Raw genomic sequence first — 15,057 nt, forward strand, 5'->3', positions numbered from 1 at the left:
ATATCCAGGCAGTTATTTAAATGTCAGAAGAAAACAGGGGTGGTCAGCTCTGCTCTTCCTCTAAATGGGTAAGACCTTTGCAAGAGTTGCCCAATGCCTCAACGTCCTTCCTTCAGAGCAGGCTTTTTCTTCTCTGTAGTCTTCCACTTTCAGGTTGGTGAGTAACATGTTCATACAGTCCTCAAAAGAGAGGCACTTGATCTCAGAAAAGCACAGTTGCCATCATCCAAACTTTAAATTACAGCAGAGAATAACCTGATCATACCAACAAGCTGTGTATATGTTACCAATCAGTTTCTGAAATGGCACATACCAAATCTTATGTCTGGAAAAGAGACTCTCCCTCACACAGACATGGTGTGTAGCGCTCAGCACCTCTTGACACACCAGACGTTACTGAGGTTGATTCCTTAATCTGTTGACTAGCTGTGTCTCCAGCATGGAATTGCTAGAATTGAAGGCAAATGATAGTCCAGCTGCCAGGGCTCTGATGCTCCAAGGGGCCCTTCTAGAAGACACTCCTCTGCTGTGTCCTAGTGTTTTGGTCACCACTCTGCCATTGCAGGATCCCCATTATCAGATGCTGTGCTTGTCACATAGCTTGGGACAAACTTTCTTGTGTCCGCACAGAGCAAACAAAGAGGTGCGTAGTGGCCATTATGTGTAACTGTGCTGCAATATTCTACTGAGACAGAATTCGCTGTCTCAGAGCCAATATTCCCCCAGACCAAGATTCCATTTAACTCAGAAAGGTGTCTCCAACAGGGCTGTAAGTGACAGCGAAGGAAGAGTTATATATATCAGGACAAGCATGCAGGATACCTGTCCTAAATATTTTGTGTACTTCCTCTCAGCACGTCTGGTTTAGTTTCTACTGCAAAGAATCCAGTTTGTGCAATATGAGACCATTCTGTGATGTGAAGTGGGGAGGATCAGGGCGTTCACTTCAAAAATGCACTCCTGATCTGAATTAAAATGCTTGTATAAACACAGAGATAGATAAGGTAGTAGAAAAAACCAACATCGCTTCCACCTGGACCAATCTAAACGTCTCAAACCCACAGCGTTCTTCAGAAAGGAGCTCCACAGATCTGCTGCCTGCTGTATTAAGAATTACCCGAATTATCTCCTTTTTGTTTGTTTTGCACCTGGCCCTGACTAGAGCCATCGGACAACCCTTAGTTCTTATACTGGAAGAGATGGCAAACAGTCAATCCCTATTTACATGCCTCTCATGATTTAGCAGACCTCTGCCTATTCCATGCCCTGTAGGCTCTTCTCTTTTCCAGGATAAAAGGACAAACCATATAAAATCTTGCTAATATGGAAGCTGTCTGTATCACTGATCATCCTCACTGCTCTTCTCTGAGCACTTACAGTGCTAACATAACCTTCCAAAAGAAGCTGCTGTAAAACCATGGCTTATACAGTAGTATATAGTAGTATATGCTTGCTGTTTCACCCTCTATTCCTTTCCTAGCAGTTTTTAACATATGGTTAACATTAAAGCTTCTTAACATTTGCCTTCTTGATCAGCACTGACCTAATGCACCCATGGAACCATCTGTCATTATCCCAAAACCTTGCTCCTGAGTGGCAACACCACAATTTGACCCTGAAAATGAACAAGAACTTACAGTCAAGGCTATAATAACTGGAATAACATTAAAAGTGATATAGGAATAATTTCTTCAGATGCACATTAGTATGAGAAAAGCTGCCATTAATGCATTACACTCTTCTTCGAGAAGTTTCTAGCCATTATTATATGGCCATTTCTTGCTACACAACAAATTCATCATCTAATAACCAAGATCTTAATCCTAGTCTCCTGGAATTTTACACATTTAGTCCAGCATCTGTCCCATTTTCCCTTAATCCATCCTTCTGGCGTGTGTGTGCCTTGCTTGTCGTTCTGAGGATTTTACACCATTTACAATATCTTCCGAGTGAAAAGATCAGGCATCGCCTTTATAGATACATAACATCTACTTCTGGCAGACCAGAGTAATCAAATGAAAGAAACAAACAAACAAAAAAAAAAATTCCAAGAGTTACACAATGGTGTCTTCTTCCCCATGATCTTTTTGTTTCAAGTCACAAAGAATTTTAAGCCCAGCTTTTCAACTACCTATCTGTGTATCAAATTTGTTGTGGAAACTGGTACTTACTCATCTGATCTAAACAGTGTTTCTACTGATCTGAGTATGCGCTCAGATCAGTAAAAAGCCAATCTATGACACACATGGTTTGTTTACAGGGACCTATCCAGAATACACAGTTCTTTTAGCGGATGAAGGAGGTCAGACAGAAGCAAATGCAGTTATCTGTACATTCCTACTGCAGCCAAGCCTACCTAAAGGGCTGCTGCCCTTAGAACTGCGACGCTACAGTGACTTGTGCGATCATGTTGCCCTGACAACCAATGGGGATCCTCTTTACAGTTAATCTAGCAGACATCTGTATTTTTGTGACAGAAAGCCCTGAGTTTCATTGCTCACCATCACTCACATTTCCCACACCCCCAATAAAGCACGGAGATGATCAAAATCAGAAGTGAATCGTACAAACCTAGAGTGCGGTTAACTGGCATTAATTGTTACGTCGCATCCCTTTACCTCAGTTGTCTGCCTGGTATCGTCAAAGCACAACTCAGTATGTGACAGTCTGTCTCACAGTCTTGGAGTGTCTTGATTTACAAAAAAAAAAAAATTCAAAGAAAAACTGCACACATACCTTCAGGACAGTCCACTGCTCTACAACAATTGCATCATAGCCCTGCATGATTTTATTGTCTTCCACAGCAACATCTTCAAAGAGAAATACTCCATCCATTGTCCCATGTAGAGAATCTGTGAAAACACAGGGTTATCTGTAAGCTTTATAGAACACACCCCATGTGAAGTGAGGAATTTGAATTTATTAATAACAAATTCTTCCAAGGATGTTAATTAAAAAGTGCATAGACTTTCCTCTGACAGTCCAGCTATATTAAATGAATGAGACTAATATCTCTAGCCGTTTTTAAGAACAATCCTACTATCTAATAGCAAACCTCACCATCCACTCTGTTATTCCACAGCTCTCCCATTTTGAGCAGGCAAAATTAATTCAGTCCTCAGTTCAGCAGTACTGCTCACCTACTTGAAGATATACACACACTTTGGGGGCTAAAGACCATGTATTATGTCAACTTTTCAAGCGCTTTTGAAGGTACACTGATATTAATGACTACACCCATTCATTCACACAAGCCACAACCCTACATATGGATCAGCCGTTGCAGTTACAGTGATGTACATGGACTAAAGATGATCTGGCATATCTGAACAGTGTGAAAGAAAAGATACATTCATAACTGCTTAATCAATTTATGAAGGCATTTTGACCATCTGGTTTAGTGGCTCTCTATTCTCATTTGCATTCCCAGCACGTTCAGCCTTTTTTCAGACAACACATACTATTAAAGTTACTTGAGCAGCACTTTCTCCTTCAATACAGCCGTGTACCCCATAATCAGCAATCACTCCCATACACAAGAACTCAAGTTTTGTCAGGTTCGTGACAGAACAGAATCACAAAAAACTGAAAAAAGAGACTTACCTTTCTTTGCTAAAATAAGCTAAGTGATGAAGCAATAGAATCATATTTATTAAAACTGTAAATAAGCAGTACTGTACTCTCATGAACACAGAAATCTCCTCTCGCATCGTCACAAAGCACGTTTTTCAGCCTTTCTAGTTTAAACAATACATTTACACTGTATGACTAATTGTAAAGACCTTGCTCATCCCCTTCCCAAGTGTTGTAGTTTGCATGATAGTTTCTTTACATTTAACCACACGTGCCAAACCAACAGATTCCTGAACTGACAGGAGAGTCTTCTGGATCAGTCTGCTTAGCTGTTTCATCAGGTCCTCTTGCTTTCCCTGGAGGATGTTACAAGGTTAAGAATGCCAGCAGGAAGGCATCGCTGCCTCCGAGGGACAACATGTATCAAGCTCAGAACCACTTTTCACAAAGGAGGCAGTGAAGAGGATTAAGAGGCTTCCTACTTCTTGCAGACACAATCTCTAGTCCAACATCTTCTGATGTCATTATATGATCTAAATTCAATTTATTATCTGGAAGTAATTTGTTGTGGGCCTTGCCCAGAACAAACCAGACTCCTACAGTTGGAGTCTTATGTCTACACACTGTAGCAAGACTGTTGCTGCAGGTGTCGAGCATTTGCACACCCCTTTGCTTCTATGTGCACAGTGCACTACTCTCTCTTGCTGCAGTTTCAATCAAGTCATTAAGTGCTACGTGAGCAGATGCAAATACTTGTATCTAAACTAACACAGCTTTTTTTTTTTTTTTTTTTTTTTTTTTTTGAGTTTGGCTCTGAAGGGAAAAAAGTTGTAAACCACTTACTAGGGACCCTCCTTGGGATTCCGTTGGGAGACTCAAAGTAGAAAAACACACTGCCTACTTTCACACTGACTCTCCCCAGGCAGGTTTCCTGTAACTCTGTTTAGAATACAGACAGACAAAGTCTCCTCACCACTGCAGCAAGCCGGTATTACCCATTGCTCCGAGGAGGATGAGCTGGACTACAAAGCAGTAACTCCTGTCATCTAGATAGTTTTCTCATCCAGGTGAGGAGAACGGATGTTTTTGTTGTAAAATAACAGGACAGATCACTAAGTAGCTGGGCTACAGATTAGAAAACATAGGGAGAACAAGCTTGCCACATACAAATAGGCACAAGATTTAATTATCATATTTCATTCAGAAATGGCACTTTGTCAGATCCTACATTTCAACGTGGGAACCAACTCAACTTCTGTGCAATATATTATGTTCCAACACCCAAACCCATACCCAAATCTATTTTAGGATGCATAAATAACCCTTTAATTTTACAAAGCAGGGATGACAGGACAGCCCCTAAGGCTGAAAGCAGAAACCCATATATCCGTACTAGACACAGACACCCAGGTCTTGCCAGGAAGCTTTATACAGTGCCGGTGCACTGCTCCTGCATCGTGAATTTTCTTAATGAAATTCAGTGTCGCACTGTTGGCACAACTGCAGCTTGAGCTCACCCCACGTGTTTGCCAGCTAATTAATAAGCGATCAAAACACAATCAGCATGTGTGCGTTTACATTCACTCGTAAATCATCCTTTATGTTTCACTCTGCTGCGCATTCCACTAATGCAGTTCACAGCTTCCACATATGTGAACATTATGGCACATATGTAATGTTTTAGAAACTAATAGCTGAGCTTGTGAGACCCTACAAGCAGCAGATAAACTTGACTGCGCTTCCTTGTTGGATATGCAACGATTACTGTTGAATGCTACATCCAGTTAAATCCTAAAATCCATTAATTTTTTGGCCAGGAAAGAAACCTACAGAAAAGGAGAAACCTGGAAGGGGAAAAATGATGAGGGAGTTACAGCTGCTGCATGCTCAGCAGAGTGATGCTGGTGAAAACTCTGTAAGAGAAACTGTTTGATGATGTTTATTAAGATTTTCCCCCTTAACCACAACCAAGTCTCCTCTCTACCTGTCGTGCCACAACATTTCAACTTTCATACCATGAATGCATGTCCTTAGCTGTCCATCTTCGCTTTTACAAGTCATCTACTGCTCTTGCAGATGAAAAGGGGAGATAAAGGAGAGAATAAATGGATCATTAATTCCTTCACATGTGAAGCACTTGGGATGCTGAGAATAATTGGGAGAAAGGAGAAAACAGCACAAAAAAGGAACTAAGGAGGTCATATTTTGGAAAAAAGACACCCATAACCCTTGCTATGGTGTCAGGATCAGCAGCAATTCCAGGGAAACTCTTACACTGAGGTGTGGAAGGGCAAGGAGATGGATAGATGCACTGAGTCTACCTGCAATACCTTTATCACACAGATGCTCCAGAGTCTGCAGCAACTTAAGTCTACAGTCACATGTTCTAGAGCTGGCCCTCTAGGTGAGATTCACATAATCTAACATTAGACATTTATGATATAGAGGTCTACAGCTGAGTTAGTCACCCAAGGCTCGCTCTCTACAACTGAAGGAGAGAAAGACCTTAGGAGGTCTCCCATCCACCTGCGTCTTCCAGAGTGTGAAAAAGTTTAAATGATAAAAAAGTTTTTCTTTATATCCAGCAAGGACCTCTTGTTTCAATTTATGCACATTTTTTCTCATCCTCCTGCCATACACCTTGGTCAAGACCCTGGTCCATCTTCTTGATAGTCTCCTCACAGGCACTGCCAGGCACTGTTAGGTCCCCCAAAGCTGTTCCTTCTCCAGGCTGAACCAATCCAGCTCCTTCAGTCTTTCCTCACAGGACAAGTGCTCCATCCACTGACTATCTTGTTGGCCTTCTGCTAAGCTAGCTCCAGTTTGTCAGTATCTTCCCTGCCCCCTTTCAGGGAGGGCTCAAAACTGGACACAGTATGTGGCCTAGATGCAATCTAATAAGCACCAAGTAGAGGAAGATAAACACTGTCTTTTATCTACTGGCTATATTCTTGTCATTACAGCCTGGTATGCTGTTGCCTTACGTACTGCCAGGGCATGCTGCTGGTTCATCCTCAGCTTGCTGCCTGCTACCATCCCCCAGGACCTTTTCCAACAGAGCTGCTACCCAGCCAGACAGTCCCCAGCCTGGATTAGTAAAAAGGCTTCTCCCTTCCCAGAGGCAGGGCATCTGTTCTTGTGGAATTTCAAAAAACTCCTGCTGTCATGTTCTTCCAGCCTGTCCAGGTCCCTCTGGACAGCAGCCCAGTGCTGAAGCACATCATCTGCACCCGTGAGTATGGGATCATCTGCAAATTTGACAAAATCAAGCCCTGTTGCCTCCTCTGCATCATTGACAAAGTTGTTAAACACAATAGGTCCCAGGACAGATCTCTGTGGTACTCCACTTATTACCTCAGGTATAGTGTGACCTATTAACCACGACCTTCTGAGCCTAGCCATACAACCAGTTTTTTACCTGTCTACTTGTCCTCCCATCTTGGCTCCAGGGTCCTAACTTGGGATACAAAAATACTGTGTGAGCCACTGTCAAACTTCCTTGATGAATTCACCCTAAATGACTTCTACTGCCTTCCCTTCATCCACAAATCCAGTCATTTTTATCACAGAAGAATCAGTTTCGTCAAGTATGAGTTACTCTTGTTAAATCCATGCTGGCTATTCCCAATCACTTTTTTCTCCTTCATGTGTCCAGAAATGTCTTCCAGGAGGACTCACTCAATGATTTACCCGGGAATGAAGTGAGGCAGACCACCCTGTAGGGTCTCTGGACTGTCTTTTTGGTCTTTTTTTTAAAGATGAGGTACAACCTTTCGCAAGTGTTGAAAAACTCCCCTGATCTCCCTGACCTTTCAAAGATGACGATGAGTGGCCTTGTTGTGACACCAGACAGCTCTCCCAGCACCCTGGGATGCAGACCATTTGATCTCTGAAACCCAAGCAATCCCTGTCTTGATCTTCACCCACTGCTGCTAGTCCTGCACCTCCTTGAACCTTGCCTCTAAGCTCAAAGGCCTTGAAGACTCTGTCAGTGAAGGCTAAGGCAAAGGAGGCACTGAGTATCTCAGTCTTACCTAGGTTTGCTGACACTAAATCACCCACTGCAATCTATCTGATCCCTTTTAGATATTTGATGTAGGATGAGGTGGATCACAACACAAATCCTACTGACTATATTGGTCCAGGCCTAGATTGCCACTGACTGTAACGGCTCTTCTGAGTGACAACACATATGCAGGTACCCTCAGGGTTTGCCCTGCCTATGTTTATTCACCTGAACCTTACCTAACCTATCTACAAAGATTGGCCGTCTAAAGCTTTAGACGGTGAGTTAGTCTTTACGGTTTCCACTGTTTCTCATGCAAGGTATTTCCAATTCTCACGCAGTTGTATTCTTTTTGGTAATCCCTTGTTTAACAAGATTTAGCTTCTGGAACTTAGCCTACATTAAAAAGTTCTTTAGTAATTCCAAACGTTAGTTCATTTGCAATAGAGCAGTAAGGAAAGCCAATAAAACAAACCATTTTGAGTTTGCTGTTTGTGGTATCATTTCCCAAACTCTACTCTTGAACTGACATAACTTCACTCTTTCTTAAAGAAAAGGCTCTGAACATAAAGGTTACAATCATTGTCTTTCCTCTGAAAATGTTCCATTACCACTGCATTTTTTATTAGTGTCTCCTACTGTGCACAAAAAGCTATTTTCACTGGATTGTATAAATATTTGATGTAGCTCAGTTGACAAAAAGCTGTTTTGATGTTCTTGCTTCTGATTTACAAGAAGTATATGGGAAAAGATTTCTTACTTTACCGTGAGAGCTTTCCCAGTGGGCAACAATTTTCCCTTTGTTGTCTTTGAACTACAAATCCCCCTTATCTAGGAAACTAACCTTTAGGCTGCTGTTGCTCTCAATGAGGAAAACTAGCTATCTGTGGCTTTACGTGGCATGTGACCTGAATGTTGGCCTTTGCTTCATATTTATATTCCTCCTCCTCCTCCACCTTCAGTACACACAGAGAAAAATAATTCCATATGGATGGTAAAAACCTCAGCCCTTTAGTGGATAAAGTGACTCTAATTGGCCAAATGCATCACTGGTTCATCTCCGTCAGAGGCAGTGCGAATACAACAGAGAATCAATTTGACCCTCTAAAAACCTGCCTATTTTCCTCTTCCAAGCAACTCACGTTTTGTTTCACTTGCTTTATCTTTAAGTACTGCCAGTGTTTTCTGGTTGGTTGGCTGGCTTTTTTCTAAGTTTGAAAGGCAGGGAAATCACAGACAGAATGGTAAAACAAATACAAGAATGCCAGGCATTTAAAGACCTGCAGCTCAAAACAACTGAAAATGAGCAGGCTTGTGATTACTCTGTTAAGGCATCAAAATATAACCTTAGCTTTGACTCTTCCTCCCTTCTCACTCTCACCTTCTCACACTGCTGATTGGAGACTTGCTGTTATAGCAAAGAAAGAGACTCCACCTATTACATCCTTTTCATGTGCAGTGGTATTAATCTGTAGCTTGCTGCTACAGCCTCCACTTCTCACCAGAAAAGGGCAAGGGTGAAGCCCTATGATCACTTTAGATCACTAGGCAGGATCAGTTTACACCTGGGAGTACAGGCAGAATTAGCAACAACATGAGTGGGATGAAAAACACCAGCAAGTTACTGAACTCCAAATTTGCATAACTTATTTGTCAACATAAGAACATTCAAAGACTGAGCAAGCTGCTGTTTCTAACTTACTAGCAAAATCTGAATACATTTAATATATGGTGTATCTCTGTGTGGTTTACATACTGTAATTTGCAATTGTGTTATATTTCTGTTTGTAATTATCTGGTCAATAAGCAAAAAGAAACAATTGTTATCAGTGAACTTTAAAACTCTTTTAGAGACTAATTATTAAACTGTTGGCAGAAGGAAGAAACAGATTTATGACTACCGACAATCTGGAAATCTTCACTTCGTTGGGCATTCCAAGGACAAGGGGGAAAAGACGACGGCAATAACACTGCTTTTAAGTCTAATAGGCAAAATAATGAACTTGTACTTCAAGCCAGAGAGAAAACCAGCCCCCGGAACAAAGAAATGTGATATAACCAATTAAAGAAAGTATGCTAATACTACCTTAATTTGGAAGAGGATTAATCACTGAATAAGGAGACCAGCTATGAAGAGCAGGATGGGCTGCCGTAAAAGACTAGAAAAAAGCAAGGAGCTGAGAAGCCCTCAGCCCCCTCGTTCTTCCCTCCTCCCTACCCTGGGTTGTTTCATACTGATTGGTGTATGAGTGAAAAGCTGTTCCGTTTCCCTGCATCATAGGAAAATTTTAGGATTTAATTCATAAACACATAAGTGCAACTGACAGCAACTTACAGATGTTCTTAGCAAATGTTCTTCTAATAGCATGGGCATGTTTGTGGCATTTTAACATAACTGTTCTAATTAATACACTTCTAGAAGTGTTAACTCTTGAGCTTTTTGACTCCTAAACCTGTTCTTCCTGTGACTGTAAAATGCTGATAAAAATGATTAATTGCTCATCTCCAATCTCTAATCTAACTTAATCCTGAATCAGTCCTCTTTTATACAATTCATTGTCCTGTTTGTGTAGAAACTTTATCGTCATTCTTCAGTCTACTTTATCATCCTTCAGTCTACTTTATCTATGTCTGCAGGCAGTTATCCAGCACTCCTCACTCTGGTATCCAAGTACATGAACTTCTCCCAGGCCTCTGTTATGTAACTGAACTTTAGAAGTTTAAATAATGGAAAAATGCTGTGTTTAAAGCATTTTAGAGTACACTGATAAGCAATTTTTGTTAGAAAACACTAAGCCTAATAGAGGCAAATCTAATTGTCTCTATGAGTTGCAATTTATACACATAAAGCAAATGACCATTTGTTTTTAAGCAAGTTAACTAGCAATTACAAGGCTTTCCAGGAAGCTGTGTGAAAGCAGTCCATCAGCTGAACTTTAGACCTTCCTTTTTTGCAACTTGCTTGCAAAATGAAAAATTAGGATTGCCTGTTAATTTCCTGATTGACTTTTACCGGAACTGACTCTTATTACTGTGTTTTATCATGGGTCCTGGAAATCTGACCAGCACAAAATGGGAAGATGATACTCTGGGAATAGTTCCCCTATAATTTTGAGGCACAAACCCACTAATCTTAATAGCAGTGCCCAGACTATGGGTTTCTTCCTTTTGAAGAATGCAAAACAAACCAAAATTAAGTGAAAGATTCAGCTACAAGCACTTTAACCATGAAGTATACTAGTCACATAAATTTCCAGTAAAATTAATCTGGCTGAAACTTCAATATTTTTATATTCAAGTACTTCCCTTGGTTTGTTTTCATGGTCCCTTGGTTACTTCTCCCAGATCCCTACTACCAAAGAAAGACCAAAGTGTTTCTTTGTACAGCAGGCTTGCCTTCAGAGACACCACGGTGGACATGAGTGTAGTGCAGACTGGCTACAGTATCAAGCTGGATTCAGTGCCACATTTTCACAACATGCAAAAATTTGTGGTTTAATCCTCTTTTCTTAAATTAAGACCAACATTTATCCATCACTCGTATGAACATACTAAATAGGATGAAACAAACACAGAAGACAATTTCATAAAACACTGTGCCATCAAGGTAAAAAGGGCCTCTGCAAGAATTGGGAGTTAACTGCCTACGTGCTGGCCAGGCGAAACTGGAGGGTCCTTACACTGACCTGCAATCAGACCCAGATGCAGTGTGTGGCCAGACAGCTAAGATGAAAGCCACTCTTCCAATTTTGTCACCTGTTTTACAACCTTATTAGTTTAATTTATTTTAGTTGGTACTGTTTATTAACTCTATTTCTGCAATTACAGGATCATCTCTAGTATGTTTATAAAATGCAATACATGATCTGTTTTCCTTATTCAAATGCCAAAATATTTCCTGTGCTTTCATTCCATTTCACTGAAACAGGCTGGTCTAAAACAAATCTGCCCCAAGCCTACATTAAAGCACCTCCCAGATGTCTTCTCTTCAAAGATAATGACCTCTATTAGAGGAGAAAAGAAAATAATCACAGCATAATGCTTTCTGTAATTTCCATACCATTTACCATTCCAAGGCTGAAGATGGCGTTCACCAATGAGCCTCCTTTCCTGAAGTGATCTGTCATGTGCTCCAACCAATTTGCTTCTAAGCTGTTGACAGTCTGCCCATTCCTGGAGATCCTCATAGGGATAGTCACTGTATAATACTGGCTGCATCTTTGTGGGGTTTTTGGCTTGTTGAAGAGAGCGAAGATCTCTGCTTCTACCAAAAAGTAAAAAATGAAGTAATGCAACAACCATATCACAATATTTCAACTAAAACAACGTATAATGCACTGTTTGCCCTTGCTTGGTTACGCAGTGCAACTGCAAAAATTACTCTGAGATGTGGTTGTCTTCTTAATACATCTCTGCAGTGTCCAACACAGTAGAGCCCCAAAACCCAATATGATATTTTGACTGCTGTTACAATATTTGTTACTAATACTATTGATAATAAAACATTTAAAGACAGCAATGCCTGAGTACTAATGGACAACCTCCCTATTGGCATTATCAGTTTAAACCAAGATAAGAAAACATGCTCCACAAGCTACTTTAAGTACTGTAGCAGTCACAAAATCACAAAAATGAAGGCACAGAGTACCTTTACTTTTCTACTGAATTAATTAAAAGAGCTGTGACACTGAGGACAGTTCAAATACGGAATCTTACTGTAAATTTAGGAGGAACTGCACTCTGTAGATCATGGCCATTAAACTAAAGTATTAAATAACTTGGGTTTGATGATACAGTGGCATGGAACCAGCAAGTAGTAGTCTCATCTAAAGAAAATGCAATGAACCATTAATGTAAACATGCTAGCTTGTTCGTTGATTTACTCTGGGTCTGAGCCAAAGTGAGACATTAACACAACAGCACGTGAATTTTGAAAGTGGAATTGTGAAGGGTCTTATTAAATGAGAACATTTTCTAAACTCTGCTCAGTATTTCCTCTAGTATATCATAGGAGCAGTTAATGTAAGCTTGCCATTACGAAAAAGTTATTGTTGACAGCAGAGCTGAGCTTTCACAGCCCTAAAATTGGAAGCAAGTTTAAGTGCAGATACACCTTCCGAATTCTCAGAAGGGTACAACCATCAATAAAATTACCAAAAAAAAATTTTTGGACACTATAATTTTACTTACTAATGGACACGGAAATCAATGATAAAATTTCTATTGACTTCCAAATGCCGAAAATTCTCCCAATATAAACGAATATAAAAGGTAAAGGCATATGAAATTCATTCATTCGATAAGCTCCTCTTGTTTCCAAGTTATTATATTCTAATCTCAAGTATTAAAGTAAAGAAACAGATGTCAAGAGAAATGTTAAGATTGCTCTCCAACAAACGTCACTGAGCAAGAAGTAGTGTGTAAAATGAAAAAGATATTAGAAGGGAGATGCTCAGAAACAGCCTGGCAGCACTTGATGAAAAGAGCAGGAAGCTCACGATATAACCAAACATGAAAAAGAGGTCTAATGATCTCAGACATGAACCATGATTCAAACAGAGTTGAAAGAAATAAATTGTTATCATGAATCCTCTTGCTGTTTACCACTTGTTTAGAAAGAACACAATTATGATAATCCTAACTCAGAAGAGCATACACAGAAAACTTCTAGATCATTTTGGTTCTGACCCCCAAAATATATTCATGTTGGAAATAGAGACGTTTTTGGTATGTATGAAGACATAATATTAACAAAGGCAAATCATGGAACTGGAAAACCACTGGGAGATGATAATTTAAATTTGACACCTGACTGTTGACAACATGCATTTAAAATGTGTGAGAGTCTTTCAGTGGTTGACTTGGTTTGTCACCATTACTGAGTGTCCAGCACACCAGTCCTAACCACTCTTCACGTCACTATTGACAGCAGTTTTCACCAGTGAGCCTGACTGCTCAAGTATGGACAAAGACACCTTCAGTTTGGTTCTAGGTAACACAGCACTTTTGGACATACCATTGGAATACCTGTGCCTTGTTCCCAGGCAAATAATTTCCAACACTGCTTTGAAGAGACTTTTAATAAAAGGGAAAATGAACAAGCACTACAAAATATTCAGGAAAAAAATGAAGCAGCATAAAGATAACACTTGTATAGTATAAAACCTAAAATAAAGAGCAAAATTAAGATTCCACAAATAGCAGTAAATATTACAATTTTTTCTGAAGTTTTACGTAGGGAAGAAGGAGTTCAAGAGTGGTAACTTCCTATGGAATAAGTAGGCTAACTGGAAAAAAAAAAAACACCTGATGCTTTCTGTCTTCATGTTCCCAAGGAAGGATGGAAAACTTGTGCCAAAGACTGAAATACATTTTCCATGGGAGGAAAAGGGAGTGCTGTAATAACAAAAATTCATACAAAAGTAATAAAGAAATCAGCAATGCTGTACAGGCAATAGATTTGGGAAAAACCTGCTATAGGTGAACTGTCACATAAAACTGCCTTCTCAGACCTTCGGACTTGGAAAGTATTTGCATAACTCACCAATTAAAAAACTGTACGAGAAATAAAGCCAAAAAGCACTCAGGGAAAGAAAGATAAATAAGAAGACTAAAGGCATTTATAAATAAAACCTCTTATTTGGAAAATCAGCAGCTGTAATAAAATCCTGGGGTGTTACAGACAACTAGAAGTTGCTTAGATTGGAGGTGATCGGCTCCACATTACACAGAAATACTAATAACATGGTTACCTGTAGCAAAAGATTTCCACCGTTCAATACAGAGAACAGCATCAAAGAGATGATAAACTTGCTAGGTTAACTCTCTCAAAGACAGTGTGTATAAAAAGAGAAAGAACTGGTCTGATTAGACTTGGGAAATAACTAATTTAGAACTACAAAACCAAGAGAGGTTTTATAATGTGTAAGATTCTAGTACAAACCAGAAAAAAATTTTCAAATAATAGATATGCTTTGACCAAATCTGGCTGCCCCTTGCCCAATAAAAATTGAAGAAAGTATGGTGAAAGGTTACTAGTCTGTGATCCAAATCTGATGGCAAAAAGCAAGTTACACCAAAATGCAATGGAAACCAAGACAACAGTCCAAGGACAGTACAGTGCAAAGTCATTCTCAGTCCTACATATAAAAACCTGAATCTATGTAAGACAAAGAATAGGGATACATTGAAGTCAAGGACAGTACAGGCCGAAAGGAATGTAGGTGGAATTTCCTTACTAGATTTGTAGCCTGTAAGGCAAGTAAGCAAAGCAGTAAGAGAAATGAGTGTACACACTGCTTTCTAGGATTTAAGCAAATACAGGAAAGAAAAATATTTTGTGGTTTAAAGTGGAAATGGGGCAAGAATATTTTTTTCTGGTGACTTTTCATTTTCTAAATTACTCTGGACCACATCCTATTTTGAACTGTAATTCCTGCTACTGAAGTAACCTCCGAGCAACAAACACCTTAAAGAGG

General features: G+C 39.8%; 1 protein-coding gene across 4 annotated transcripts in view; it reads right to left on the minus strand.

Moving 5' to 3' along the window:
* RFTN1 (raftlin, lipid raft linker 1) overlaps positions 1 to 15,057 on the minus strand; it is a 102,495-nt gene that overhangs the window by 16,243 nt on the left and 71,195 nt on the right. For all 4 annotated transcript variants that reach the window (XM_075083179.1, XM_075083178.1, XM_075083177.1 and 1 more), the window contains exons 6-7: positions 11,640 to 11,843; positions 2,737 to 2,852 (exon numbers count right to left, since the gene is read on the minus strand). In XM_075083179.1, coding sequence (XP_074939280.1) covers positions 2,737 to 2,852; positions 11,640 to 11,843 — 320 coding nt within the window. The remainder of the gene's footprint in view (positions 1 to 2,736; positions 2,853 to 11,639; positions 11,844 to 15,057) is intronic.

The sequence above is a fragment of the Phalacrocorax aristotelis genome, chromosome 2, assembly GCF_949628215.1.
Source record: "Phalacrocorax aristotelis chromosome 2, bGulAri2.1, whole genome shotgun sequence".
In the NCBI taxonomy this organism is placed as follows: domain Eukaryota; kingdom Metazoa; phylum Chordata; class Aves; order Suliformes; family Phalacrocoracidae; genus Phalacrocorax; species Phalacrocorax aristotelis.